Here is a 14,902-nt window from a genome sequence, read left to right on the forward strand (position 1 = left end):
GACCACGTACCATATCTGATAAAATTTGGCGCTAAATGATTCAGTAACCGTCAATTTGTTCTAAATGACACAAATGCCCATTTCCTTCTTCTAAAACAGGACAAAGATTGTTTGCAAGTAGATTTGAGTCATTTATTCAACCTTAACAAATTTGCATTAATATGAAATGGTTTTTAGGTTTTACATTTTAAATTATTTTTTATTTTTAGATAAAATATCTGTTTTTTTGCATAAATTTTGTCAATTGATTAATATAATATATTTTATTTATATAAGTATATGTAGATTGAAATACTCGCGTATTATGTTCACATATAAATGTAAAAATGTTGATTATTTCTTTAAACAAAGAAAATGGTTGAAAATATTTTTAAGTAGGAAAATAAATAGTGAAGAGAGAATCGATCGAAATATCTGATATCTCCGAAAAATAAATTCGAACATACAACGTCTTTGAGAAATTAACCGGAGCATATGGCATTTTTAAACTCCTCATCTCTGACAACCAGTGTTTTGGCCAATCATGGTAATAACTTTCACGATAGAGAAGAGATCAACTAATCATGGTGCTCCGATAGAGAATAAAAGATGGCGTGCGATCGTCTCGTCTTCATGAAAATGTCAACTTACCCCAATGTCTTTCCAATTGTATTGTAGAATGATCCCATTCGAATGATACAAATAAATAATGTGGTTGCCCCGTTTCTATGAAAACACCAACGTAAAGTGATTTAATTGGAAAAGAAAGTTCCTTAGGTGTTTGATTGGGGAATGTGAGATTTCGAATGAAATTCACATTTTCATGTTGGTTGGTTGAAAATGTCATTCCTAATCTTATATTACTAATAGTGGATTTTTTGGGTATATTACTGGGAATGTCATTACCTCCATTCCTTAGGTATTGTTAAATTACCGGCGTTTTGGACTAAATGCCCGTAAATTTTTTTTCTTTTAAAAATATCCTTATTCTGTCATTCAATAATAAAAATTCTACGAATGTTAAATTACAAATTTATCCTTAAACTATTTTAGATTTACAAAAAAAATCTATAATTAAAATTTTATATGAAGTTCAGGGGTTAAAATAAAATTTTACTCTTTCATTAAACTATTTTATATTTTCAATTTTGTAAAAAAATTATATAAATTTTATGAATTTAAATTTTTTAAAAAATATATATAAATATTTTCCAAGTTGTTAAAAAAAAACAAATATAATAAGGACAATTTGGTCAAATATACATTCAAATAATCTTTTATTCCTTTAACCAAACCGGTAATCTTACATTACTGCTAAACCAACCAAACACAAAATACAACATTCCCAATAATGCTATTCTCTGGTAATCTTTTATTCTCACTGGTAATCTTATATTCCGTGAACCAAACGCACCCTTAATGTATTATCCGCCTCTTGACAAAATCTCTCATATAAATAAATAAATAAATAATATAAATATCATATCAATTATTTTAAAAATGATTAAATTAATCAATCAAACGATATGATGCACCACCATTCAATTGATTTGAAACTTAAAAGAAATAGAAAACAATTTGGTGGCATTCAAGTCACTTAACCAAACGGTATATTTTGATGTTTGTTTATAAAATTGAATATAATATATATATATATATATATATATATAATTTTGTTGGTATCGATATCGTATGATCAATGTCGATACTAAAATTAATAAAAGTAGTCTTAAAAATTATTTAAATTCAATTCAAAATATACATTTGATGTTAAAATGGATATTTAAAGCTCTACATGACGTTATTTTTATATATTTTTATTATATACAATGTTAATCAATTTATTTTTCAATAAAACACACGTAAAATATCTATTTGACCAGGGCCGTGGTTGACCCAACACAAACTGCACGACCACGTAGGCCCCAAAAAAGTATATATATAGTGGCGTTTTAAAAAAAATGTCATTATTATTGCGACTTTATTGATAAAACGTCATTACAGATAGATCTATTGCGGCGTTTGTCAAAAAAAACGTCAATATTGTTACCCCGAAATCAAATATATCTAAAAAAGAGGTCTCTTTATAAGAATTTATACAGGACCTCCGAAAACCTAACTACGACCCTGTATTTGACTCACATAACATCATATGTTCATATTTATGTTCCCGTTATAATTTCAAAAATAGAATCAGTGATCTAATTACTTTGGTTACAAGTACAAGTTTTACAGCATCGAATTAATTATGTAAATATTGTTTAATCCCATCTTTAAGTTATTGACATAAAAATTAACAATTTAACAATATATATGTTAAAATTTACAAAAGATCAATAACCAACGATTTATATATAATAAATTAATAATTTGACTTTGTGACAATCAAATGGTTATCCCTTGTTCTCATATGTAATGGGGTAAGGGAGGTAAGATAGTAGACTGTCCCCAACACTAAATTAAAAATAACTTCCGTGAAAAACCTTCAAATTATAAAATACCCAACTTCTAGACAAAAAATAGAGAAACAAATTTATTGAGTATGATAAAGTTGCGTTTTATGATATTATGATGTTAGATGACATTTCAGGTAGAGTGGATAAAGGGGAAAGAATGTCCTTAAGGCTGCGTTTGTTTGCTCGTTAATCAAAACAAACAACAGCTAATGTTGCTTTTAATGAATTAATTTTAAAAACAAAAACAGCCAAAAGTTAATTCATAGAATCTTCCTTTTAGATTACGGGAAAGCCAATTTATGAGCGTTGGATTAGATTCACTGAACAGTGGAGACATCCTCAAAATACACACTAGATCTTCTATTGGATATCTCGTATTCCTATACATACTTTCATCTCACGGCGCGTGCATATACTTGAGGTTTCAAAAATAAAATTACCTTATTCTTAAAATTATTTCGAATCTGATTTAGTTATTCTTGAGTTCAAACTGTTTGAGTTATTTAGTGAATTGAGTTTGAGTACGTCGATACTCGATTTGAAGAGATTCAATTTTGAGTTTCGATACAAATTATCTGTAGAAATCTAAATCTAACTTTGAACAATGAATTAATGTAAGTTCGATTATGATTTTCTCATTATTAAGTTTAACTCGGCTTAATTTCAACTCTAATATGATTTGAATTACATTTTCAATACAACAATTATAATGTATTAGATTAAAGTCTCACCAATATACATTTATAGTTTAGAATCTATTATAATCTAATCTAGATCTGTATATATTTTGTTTACCAATTTAATATATTATTTTCAGTCTATATTATTCGTTGGACTTAATGGGTGATAATGAGATGAGAAGAGGTCCCGTCTTTCAAAAACATTTAAAAAGCATCTGATTACTTAATTTTTTAAATTATAATTTATCTTTAAAATTTTTAAAATATTCATTAAATTTTAAAATTTTAATGCCTTGGAGCAATAGTCGAGAGGAGGTGAGAAGTAAACATTAATGCCTTGGAGCAATAGTGCTTTGGTCTGCCCAACATAAATAGACAACATTATTAGTATTTAATGTACATACCATTCCCTCTCCCCCCCTCTCTCTCTCTCTCTCTCTCTCTCGCATAAACATTAAGCAACAGCTTCAAAAGATTTGATCTTTTGGTTCAGTTTTAGGAGGGAAATCGGGAAAAAACACATTTTTTTTCTTATTTTCTATAAAAGAAAATCTATGTACAATCCTTAATTTCAAAAGAGTTGAGCTGCCATTGAAGACACCAGAGAAAAACAAACACAGAGAGTTGAAAGAATGGTGGAAATGTTTGCTGCTGAGAATGGACTCAAAGGAGACCCAAGGCTACAAGCTATATCTAACGCCATTAGAGTTGTTCCTCACTTCCCAAAACAAGGTTTTTTTTCTTTAATCCTTTTCGTTGTTTTCTTTGAAGGAACCATGTTTGAAGGGGTGTTTGTTTCTCGGGAAAAAAAGGGATCATGTTCCAAGACATAACAACGTTGTTGCTGGATCACAAGGCGTTCAAACACACGGTCGACATCTTTGTGGATCGCTACAAAGACATGGATATCTCTGTCGTTGCTGGTAATCTGTTTTTCCTCTCTCCCCTTGCGAAAATCTATCAACTTGATGTATTTTCCGTTTTCTTCGCTCAAATTATTACTCATATTTGCGATTTAGTCCCTGGACTGGGAAAACAAGTACCAAAATCACAAATTTACCTTTCTTCTGTTCTTTTAAGAATAAAACAGTCTTATGCTGCAAAATTTTCATGCAGGAGTTGAAGCTAGAGGATTCATGTTCGGTCCACCGATTGCCTTAGCCATTGGTGCAAAGTTTGTTCCTCTGCGTAAACCCAGAAAGTTGCCAGGTACTATTACTTGTGTATATGTATATCTTAAGCATATACATATTTTGAGTACGGTAATTATGAATCTTGAGAATTATGTCAAACATGGCATTTAGATTTGGAATGGAGATAGTGCTGGTGAAGTGGGGGGTAGCTTCAATGGTCAAGGGCGTGGGTGGGGTGGATTTCAGAAGAAAAAATGTACTAATTATTAAAGAGAAAAAAAGACTTTTTGTGCTGTCAACCATGTAGGCATGACCTAATTAGATCAGTAATTCTATAGATATCTGAAAATGTCAGTAACCCAGAAAACAAATTGCAAAAGCACACTATATTTACAAATTGCAGAATATTTTAATTGCTAAAAGGAGCTCCCAGGATATCCACTTTTAATCACCTACCCAATAATTGGAATTGGACTCTACTACCTGTTGTTGGACTTATGCATGTATAGGCGAAGTGATTGCTGAAGCTTATGAGCTGGAATATGGAAGGGACTGCTTGGAGATGCATGTTGGAGCTGTTGAGGCCGGAGAACGTGCTATTGTGATCGATGATTTGGTCGCAACCGGTGGAACTCTCACGGCAGCCATTAGACTCTTGGGTACAAAACATTTTAGCTTTGATGGCACTCGGATAACTTTTCGTAAATCATGTGAAACTAATGTTAGATTCGTTGTTTAATTAGAACGCGTCGGTGTTGAAGTGGTCGAATGTGGTAGTGTTATCGGACTACGGGAGGTCAAGGTAGTAAAGAATCCTTCTCCCTCATTCAGAAAACAGGGTTTATTGTTTTGTTGCCATTTACAATGAGTGCTGGCTTCTTTCTTTCAGGGACAACGTAGGCTTAATGGAAAGCCACTTTATATTCTTGTGGAGCCACGTGAGATAGATGACTGTTAATAATAAGGTATTGTTTAGTACAGTTACATCTTAAGAACAAGAATTGTGCAATGACACAACTATCTCGAAATATTGTCCAATTGTCCATACATAGATGAATACCACAGTAATACTTCTTTGTTGCATTGTTGTCGTCGTAGATTTTATATTCGGATTTCTGCCTGATTTGCAGAGGAAGATGATGCATGGTCAACAGCTTTGCTGGTTATATTTCACTCCTGATTGCTGGGTAAAGGGGTGACACTCGACAGCTTACAAGGCTCAGTTTGTAGGATTCATTATTTTCTTGTGAAATTTCTGTATTTTTCTTCCCCTAGCTGAGGAAAAAGTTATGTTTCCATCCACAAATTTGTGAAGAAATCATTATTGAACAACTGCTGTTGCTCCATGTTGATGGTATTGATTCATCTCAATTTCCCTATAAACACAGCAAAAAGGCTCTAACAGAAACATATTGAATTGAAATGATCCGACTCCTAAATGATTTGAAAATTTTAAAACTCGGCCACATGGAAACAGGGAACTCATCAAATTCTTGCTACTTTTTGCTTTCATTGTTGTTCAAATAATTACAAATATGGAAAACAGCAGTGTTAAAAAAAGGGGCATCTTCTCGGCATTACTGGTACAATTGTAATCCCAAAATCCACAATGTAATTGATTTCTGGGATATGTAATTAATATTGTGTGTGTGGTGGGTGGGTGGGGGTTACCTTATCAAACTCAATGTGATGAAGTATGCAAACCCCATTTTATTTATTTCAGAGTTGGTTAATTCAATGTCTTTATTCTTCGACATTGTATCACATTCTAGTCTATGCCGTAGATGAGAATTCACCTGCTTTCTTAATTTAGAGTTTTTCGGTGAAGATGTCTGCTATGATCTTCCTTAACTCATCTGTTCTATTATCATATTGGTTGTTGAATTGGTTATCGATATCGTGACAGACATTGCCTTCTTCCTTATCTATAGTTGCGCCTAATTAGATTATTTGCAAGGAAGAATTTAGTAAGTGAAAAAGAAGGTCAAGCAATAAAAGAATGGAAACTAACATTAACAATTTGCATAAAGGCTCGGAGAATAGTACTGAATAGCCAAAAAGCAAGGTGCCTCAGCAAGTATGAGAGTAATTTTATCATCGGAAGTAGTCAACAAATCCAATGTTTCTTCCACAAAGGAAGAATCTTTGATTAAATTTTCATCATTTGTAGACAAATTCACACTGCATTCAAGAAGCCGGTTGTGAAGAAGCTGGCACTCGTTGAGCAGCTTTTCTCTTGCATTTCTTACATGCTTAATTTTCTTTCCTGTTCTAGTTGTGCCTGCAAAATCAGAAGATTATATCTCATAGCAAGAAACTTGGAGCAATGATTTGCTCTGATTACACTTAATATCTCTAGAATGCTTAATAAAGAAAAAATTCAAGAAATATTAACGGTTTTCTATTTCTTTTGCTTTGGTTGAATGCCTCAAGAAGAAACTTAATGAATAACAAATACTTCAGTACAGAGAGTTAACTCAGCTTCAGATTTTTCTGACAGTGATTGACCAACCTCATGCTTCAGTTCTTTTTGGGATTTCCAGAGAGACTTGACCTCTTTAACTAGAACTTTAATATCTGCTTTTGATTTTGCCTCTAGTACTTCATATCGCTTTGATATATCATTCAGCTGCTCCTTAGTAGCATTTAACTCTTGCAGCATTGCATCTTTCTCCTCGGTAGCAGATTGGTTGGTTGTCTCCGTTATTTGCTTCTCATGCTGTCAAGTTTTAATGTCCACTAGTGAATGGTTAGTTTAAACAGCAACGAGATGACATTTGTGATGCTTGTCCAAGAAAAATGCAGTGGTGGTTAATTTTTGAATACAACTTCAACAACCATCCGAAAACTAGTTTTAGCTTTATCTTATGGGCCATGTGAGGGTAGAGGGTTGAATTTTTACTAAAAAAGAAACCAAACAACTAGAAACATACATTCATCAGTTATAAGCAATGCCTCTCCAAGGATAATTTATCTGACCAAGTTCACCTTTTACCTTAATTGAGAAAAAAATATCTGCAGAAAGCATCATATCATGCACGTGACAATAACAAAGGAAAATAAATTTCAATAATAAAGTTGAGTTGAATGCATTACTCATTTAGGATTCAATTTCAACTCCTTTTCCAATGATTTCCGCCGAAGGTCTTCCATTTCCCGCTGTATTTGAGTAAGCCTCTCTCTTTCAAGCAGGATAGCTTGATGCAGGTTTTCTTTACTTTTTTGTTTGGTGTTTTCAAGTTCCACTTCCAGATCCTTAACCTGAGCATCTCGATTTGTTAATTCAATTCAACCTCAAGATTGTTAATATTTTACTAAAGAATAAATCTCATGAAATGAAATGCATCAGAAAATGAAATGATTGATAAAACATATGACACAAAAGAGGGAAAGTAAGAAAATGCAATAATGATTGATACATACAATAACCAAATGCTAACCGTACAAAAGTTTCCACTTTGCACACAATTCACCCGAATGTTGATCAAACAAAGGATATAATTGAAAGAAACAGAAACCGATATAGAGAAATATAAATAGTAAGCTTCACAATCACAAGTATGAGCTATTGCAGCCAAGAGTCCCATAATACTGATAATATCTCAATAGTAATTATACAAAACTATTTAATTATGAAAACTTCCATAATTTATCTCAGAAAGCATATCAAACTGCTTCCACAAACCTTTGTCATAAGATAACCTTTCACTGCTATTTATTGATTTAATCTGGCTATAAGATCCTCCATGTCAGTTTTTGCAGTGACTAGTCTCCTCTGCATGGTTAGAAGAACACTGTTCTCTATGACGCTGGTCCAATGGAAGAATTATTTGTGTAACTCCAGAAAGGTCATGAGAGCCATTAACAGATGGATTTGGAATCCCAGAAATGGACATGTCGCTGCCTCTCAAAGAACTTACATCACTTCCAACGCTTTCAGTTTACAACTTGCGAGTATGACCAGCCACCTTATCTGGCTTGGCTCTATCTCAGAAAAGAGTTCCAGTCCATTACCGACAATAAGTGAAGCTCTGGACCCATTTCCAATATGTCTTTCTCCAAAGTCTTATTCATGTTTATGGCGTGACTTATGCCTAGGAAAATCTTCTAGCTGCTCCAAAATTGTTTGTCCCATGAATACTACCTCATCAATATTGGGCATATGATACTTCACAAGTTTTTCTATTGAACCTGTTAAATCTTCATCCAGTGTCAGATCTCCCGAACCAATTTCTGAACTGCCATCTCTTCCTAATCTAGGTGTCCCAAGCTCAGATGTCTCATAAGCAGTATCATTACCGTAATCTGATGCGATTGATGAATTGCCAGCAAAATGAGATATATTTGAATTGGGAGGAACATTATTTGATGAAATTGTGCTATTTCCAGCAATATCAGCTTTCAGTGAGCACTCATTTAATTATTGGAATGCTGAAAAGAATAAGAAATGTTAAAACACAAAGTTAAGGATAAAACTAATCTTAATTGTGGATAGTGTGTGTGTGTATATATATATATATATATATATATATATGCACATATATACGGTCAACTAGACAACCTATAACTTTAGATTCCATTAGACATCCATTTTTACAGGTAAATTTTACAAGATAATATGACTAAGGCTGAAAGTTCTGCTAATGGAGTAGATTGCACATACAGGACCTCGCAGCAACTTCTAGTTCAAGAAAGGATGCAACTGCGACAGTTCTGGATAAGTCTATGTCAGATAACAACTTTGCCATCCACTCCTCCAGTGAACACCTTCTCTGGAAAATATCTAAGCTGCTTTATTTAGTTGTCTAAATAATACCTAAGAATGACCTTTCAGTGTTGAAATTCAATTTTTCCCCAAGAACAGATACTTGTAGTGACCATTAAAGAAGAAAAATGAGAGCTACAATAGACTGTGACACATTTTCTAGATGATAAAGAGGAGGGCACAAAAATAGTTCATTAAAAGCCATAAAAGAAAGAAGGAAAACAAGTGAAGTGGAAAAACTTATTGCCTACCTCTTCCAACAGGCCCTGCTTTTCAAACGCAACAGGCCCTTGGGTGGCGCAGGGGGAAACTTTCTTGGGATATGCTTTTTTTCAACTGTAAAGGGAAGTCAATAACAATTTAAGAGGCCCATAAATCAGTTGTATTTGAATATTTTAATCAGAGTGCATGTCATTTGTTTCTACAGTACTGCTCAAGCGGTGTCATACTGAGCTCTCTAGCATACACTCTAAATCGTGGACTATTTGATGCAACATAAAGAAAATGGCGGAACGAACTTTATTAAATAGCTTCAAAAAATCATTACATCTTCTCAACACTCCTCGCGAAGTTGTGACACCGTCTGGTGATTGTATCCCTACATTTACCCTGTAAAACTGCCGTCTAAGACTGTTAACTGATAACCATGTGAAATAAATTAGTGACTAAAAACATTTACATGATTGATGATTATGACAGAATTCCATTGTGTCCTTTAAGATGTTGAAACAAATACCAAAGTGTAATAGATTTTACAGCATATAGACCAATTTAAATGTTGAAAGTATTTCTGAACTGTAATATACAATCGTAACCAAGTGTTATAAGTTAAGGATGAGGATGAAATTTGTATTCTAAAAGATAAAAAATACTAACAAGAAGAAAAGAGTGAGATAACATCAACCATAAACATATAAACTAGCGATTACCACTACAGGATCTGAATCTCTTGATTTCGGAAGGACAACCCACGAAGGAATTGTGAGACAGTAACTCCATCCCGTTCGAAGATCATGTGGCCAAACAGTTTCCCTCCCAATTTGCATGTATATGTAAATTGAATAAGAACTAAAACCGTTCTTTTCTATGTTAAAAGTAAGAATATGGTATTAAAATGTAAATCTATGTCAAGATTAAATAATAACTCAGTCCTTACTTTAGATGCCTAGATTCTTGACAGAGTTCTCCTATCACAGTCCTTAAAATTTTCAGCTGCAAACGCTTAAAAACCATGGGAACTCAGTAAATGCTTAAAACCAGCTCATGAGGTCTTATATAGACATGGGAATCAAATCTAAAATTCTAAAATTTACTCGATTAGTACATTTAAAAACCGATAATGTATCACGAATTTAAGTGACTTTAGTAGTAAAAAAATTGTTACTATTTTTTAAATTATGAGCATTCAATAACAAAATGTTGAATAATTTTTGAATATATATCACCTGATACTTACCTAGATTAATAAAAAAAAGGATAATGTAAAAGCAATAAATGCATGGCCTTTTCAAAAAGAGATGGAATTGTGGGAAAGCTGATCCATTTACGAGGGGGCAAACTCCAATCCATCCCGAGAGGCAGTGGCGAAGTCCCATCGTGCCTATGCTTCGGTGGGCTCCGTCTCTGCATCATCTATTTTCTTCTTTCCCCCCCCCCCAATCCATAAAACGAATACGATCTCTCTCTTGGAACCGAAACCGAATATTCAAATAAAATCAAGTCGGATAGCTTTGGGGTTTATGGATAAGCAGGAATGGGAACAAGATTGCAGATAAGATGGAAAAGCTTGCCTCCTGGAATCACTTCAGTTTGATTTGTTTCGACTTTCCCCCTGATGAGCTTGCTGATCTCCTTCGATTAGAAGCAACCGCTGCGCAGCAAGATGACGCTACTAGCCATGCTTAGACTACTGTTTTAGGCTTTCTTTCAATTCAAAAAAAAAAAATATATATATATATATAGATTAATTTTACATTTATTTTAATAAGTTAGCTGAATTAATTAATGATATTATATGTAAAAACAAAAACAAATAGAGTGTTTTGAATTCATTATATATATATATATATATATTCCTGAAATTTGAGTTTGAAATAGATTGTAAATAGGTGTGTAAAAGGAAAATTAGAGTAAGAACAAGTCAAATTTAGGTCAACATAATTCTTTAATTCGATTTGAACCTAAATAATTATCATAATATTCTTATAAAAATAATTATTACAATACTTATTTTTATATATTTCCAAATAAAAAAGAGATTTTTACTCGTAATTAGTTGATCCGGTGATAAAAGATATTAAATTTCTTAAGCAATATTAGGAGTTTAAATCTTTATATTTTCGAATAGAATAAACTGAATTGAGAGGGTTGCCCTCATCTTTATAGTATCTAATCCACATTAATTGGTTAATAAATTGTATATCAATTATTATAAAAAAAAGTTTTTTTTATATCAAGTTAAACCAATTTTTTTAATAAACATTAAGATAGAATACATAAAAAAATAGGCAAAAGGGTATTAGAGGCCCCTGAACTTTTCAAAAAATGATTAATATGACTCTCGTCATTTTTTTTATCCAATGTGACCCTTTGATTAATGGTCTCTGTCGTTAACCGTTACAATGCTAACTTGATACTTCACGGTGCTGATGTGACGATCTATAGTGGTTAGTGATGTGGAAGATGACGTGATAGATGATTAAATTGGTTTTTTTTAGTCAAGCTCAAGTGTCAGATTGAGTTTTTTAAAATTCAAGGGTTTATTTAATTTTTCAAAAAAAATTATTTAAAATTTAAAATTTAAAATATACAAATATAAGAAAAAACTAAATATAAAAATACTAAAAATAAAAGTTAAATTACTAAAAAAAATAAAAATATTAATCATAAGGATTGAAAATATTACTATTCTCTGTGCCCGATGGTTGTCTATTTTTCAAATTTGTCAAAAAAATTGATTCCTTTGAAAAATTGGATTATTTAGATTATGGATGATCTGTAAAACTAAAGGTACAAAGGGTTAAAAGAATTTGTATAAATCGGTCGGAAACAATAAAAAAATATAAGGTTAATATCAATTTATTTCATCGAGTCATTTTATTTAATTATCGATTTGATATTACTTCAATTGACATTATTATTATAATTAAAAAATTAGTATTTATATATATTTAAATATATTAACTTAAAGGTTAATATTTAAAAATAATTTAAGTATCATAATTTAAAAAATAATATTCTTGAGTAAGTATATTTGGTATGGTAGTCAAATTGCTCATTTTTATTCTACACATTTCCTTAATAATTTAATTTTAAAACTTTTAAAATATATATATTTAATTTTTTAATTTTAAATTTTTTCTATATCTGTATAGTTTAAATTTAAAATTTAAAATATTTTGTTCCAAAAAATCAAATAAACCCTAAAAAAAAACTCAATTTAACCCTCGAACTCGATAAAAAATCAATTTAACCCATTTACCACTTCATCAGCCATTGTGGACTGTCAAGTCAATGTCGTGAAATGTCACATCAAAATCGTAACAATATAAAAATAATTGATCAAATAATCACATTAAATTTAATTTTTTAAATTTAATGGCCACATTAAATTTTTTTTAAATACGAGGCCTCACGTATCCTTTTAACTTCAAAAAATATTTAATTTTTAAATTTTAGAAGAACTAAAAAACCAATCCGTCCTATCCTGTATCTATCCTTAATATCTTAATGATATCCTTTTGAATTTAAATTTACCTTATCCAGCAGTTTAATGCATTTTTTTTAAAATTTATTGAATTATCAAATCCAGATCCAGCTCAGTAGCTCACTCCAAATCAATTATTTATATAAATTCTAAGGAATAATACAAGGAAGCTAGTTCAGAGGAGAAAAAGCTGCTGTTGTCTTTTTAGATAGATCTATCGAAGTGAAGCGATCTATTGAGAGAGAGAGATAGGTATTGGAGTTTAGATGGCGATACTGTACGCGCTGGTTGCGCGTGGATCGGTGGTGCTGGCGGAGTTCACGGCGGCGTCCACCAACGCCAGCTCTATCGCTAAGCAAATTCTGGATAAGATACCAGGAGATAACGACACTAACGTTTCGTATTCGCAGGATCGATTCATCTTCCACGTCAAACGCACCGATGGACTCACTGTTCTTTGTATGGCCGATGAAAGTGCCGGAAGTAAGTTAGCTAAATCACCTTTCTCGTTATTTAATTTAGATGGTGATTTTTGTCCGAAATTTAACTTATGTCTAATTGACGCGATAGGATCACAATTCCTTTTCGATTGCTTTTGAAGTATTCTTGAACACTTTCAAACTAAAGAGAGCTGAGAGGATATGCATAGTCGATTGAGAAGAAAGTTGAAGTTTTATGGTTGATTGACAATCTAGAGTTTGATCATTACTTCAAAACGATATAAGGGATGTTTTTTCGTTCATCATATCATTTCCTCAATTGTAGCATTTATGAGTATGTTTATGAGTTAGAGATGGTAATACCAATGTTCTTCAGAAAATTCTGTTGAATTTTCAGTAATCAAACTGAAAATTTATAGCTCTAACTCTTCGGTAACTTGGTTCAAATGTTGCTGACGGTGAATGTGTTTATTGTATCTTTTACAGGGAGAATTCCTTTTGCATTCCTTGAAGACATCCATCAGAGATTTGTGAGGACATATGGAAGAGCAGTATTTTCAGCCCTTCCTTATGGCATGAATGATGAATTTTCAAGGGTCTTGAGCCAGCAGATGGAATATTACTCGAGCGACCCTAATGTCGATAGGATAAATCGACTAAAAGGCGAAATGAGTCAGGTAGGCTTTGAATGCTCGGGATCAGGCTATCAATTCCTTTATTCTAGTTCTTCTAGATTCTTATTGGCAGTTCCTTTTTCGTATTCAACCTACTTAACTATGGCGTTTATTTAATCACATAAGGATTATCTTATACCTACTCTTAGAATGAACTAGTTTGCTGTTTAGTTATCACAAGGAGTATAAATTTCCAATATTAATCGTATATTTCCAACCATTTAACATGTTATATGTAGGGGGATCCTTACTTTTAGTGGCAGTTATGACCTTTTCACTCGAGGGCATTTCAACTTGCATTTTTTGGCTTTCAACATTTCCTTTTCAAGTTGTTTCTTGTACTCAAATAGGTGAGAAACGTTATGATAGAGAATATTGACAAAGTTTTAGAGAGAGGTGACCGCTTGGAATTGCTGGTCGACAAAACTGCTCAAATGCAAGGAAATACCTTCCGCTTCAGAAAGCAAACTCGCCGATTCAGAAACACAGTATGGTGGAGAAACGTGAAGCTTACGTATGATTTCTGAACTTTAAAACCTCTTTACTGTATGTTACATGCATTGCTTTGAGTTTGGAAGTGAACTTTACTAAGAAGATCATAATTTTGCAGTAAAACAGTTAGCTTTAAGATATAATAGATACTAGGAAAGATGGACTTGTCCCTCACTGTCTTGCTCTTGCATTGCACATTGCAGGGTTGCTCTGATAATCCTCCTCCTCTTTATTGTTTATGTCGTGCTGGCTTTAGTTTGCCACGGGGTCACGCTACCTTCGTGCCTAAAATGAGGTCAACAATTTTAGATTCAAACTCCTTCCCCACGGAATCACGTTTTCTTTGCCTGACGATGTTTTCGTTTCAACTTCCTCTGCAGTGAGTTGTATACTATCTAATTATTCAATGTCACAGAACTAGAATTTTCATGCTGCTCGTGTACCCACAGTTTCATGTGAAGTTTGGAACTGGTTGGTGTTCGTCTCTTGAAGACACTGGTTGATCAAAATTTATCTAAGACCATGTAGATTCTTTTTTCTTATGAAAAGTCTTCTCCATTACCCCAATTATGCATAC

General features: G+C 32.5%; 3 protein-coding genes and 1 pseudogene across 5 annotated transcripts; 2 read left to right on the forward strand and 2 right to left on the reverse strand.

Annotated features, from left to right (window-relative positions):
* The first annotated feature begins 3,536 nt into the window (after positions 1-3,536).
* LOC120182323 (adenine phosphoribosyltransferase 5-like) lies at positions 3,537-5,580 on the forward strand. Of its 2 annotated transcripts, none has more exons than XM_039187314.1 (7): positions 3,537-3,847; positions 3,928-4,038; positions 4,232-4,324; positions 4,758-4,907; positions 4,992-5,050; positions 5,138-5,213; positions 5,347-5,580. In XM_039187314.1, the coding sequence occupies exons 1-6, from the start codon at positions 3,748-3,750 to the stop codon at positions 5,204-5,206; spliced, it is 582 nt and encodes a 193-aa protein (XP_039043245.1). In that variant the 5' UTR covers positions 3,537-3,747; the 3' UTR covers positions 5,207-5,213; positions 5,347-5,580. The 2 variants fall into 2 exon arrangements, with proteins under 2 accessions (XP_039043245.1, XP_039043244.1); XM_039187313.1 differs by having other exon boundaries at positions 5,379-5,579.
* An 827-nt stretch (positions 5,581-6,407) lies between these two features.
* On the reverse strand, positions 6,408-9,063 carry LOC120182336 (annotated as a pseudogene).
* Positions 9,064-9,127: 64 nt separating this feature from the next.
* LOC120182337 (PX domain-containing protein EREL1-like) lies at positions 9,128-10,925 on the reverse strand. 2 transcript variants are annotated; one of them, XM_039187335.1, is made up of 4 exons: positions 10,553-10,925; positions 9,943-10,053; positions 9,561-9,630; positions 9,128-9,349 (listed from the first exon to the last, which is right to left on the reverse strand). In XM_039187335.1, the coding sequence occupies exons 1-4, from the start codon at positions 10,643-10,645 to the stop codon at positions 9,261-9,263; spliced, it is 363 nt and encodes a 120-aa protein (XP_039043266.1). In that variant the 5' UTR covers positions 10,646-10,925; the 3' UTR covers positions 9,128-9,260. The 2 variants fall into 2 exon arrangements, with proteins under 2 accessions (XP_039043266.1, XP_039043265.1); XM_039187334.1 differs by having other exon boundaries at positions 9,131-9,349; positions 9,532-9,630.
* A 1,957-nt stretch (positions 10,926-12,882) lies between these two features.
* Positions 12,883-14,870, forward strand: LOC120182333 (vesicle-associated membrane protein 711-like). Its single transcript, XM_039187332.1, has 4 exons — positions 12,883-13,202; positions 13,646-13,836; positions 14,184-14,347; positions 14,529-14,870. The coding sequence occupies exons 1-4, from the start codon at positions 12,986-12,988 to the stop codon at positions 14,617-14,619; spliced, it is 663 nt and encodes a 220-aa protein (XP_039043263.1). The 5' UTR covers positions 12,883-12,985; the 3' UTR covers positions 14,620-14,870.
* Positions 14,871-14,902: the final 32 nt, after the last annotated feature.

This window comes from Hibiscus syriacus, unplaced genomic scaffold (genome assembly GCF_006381635.1).
Source record: "Hibiscus syriacus cultivar Baekdansim isolate YM2019G1 unplaced genomic scaffold, ASM638163v2 tig00112637_pilon, whole genome shotgun sequence".
NCBI lineage: Eukaryota > Viridiplantae > Streptophyta > Magnoliopsida > Malvales > Malvaceae > Hibiscus > Hibiscus syriacus.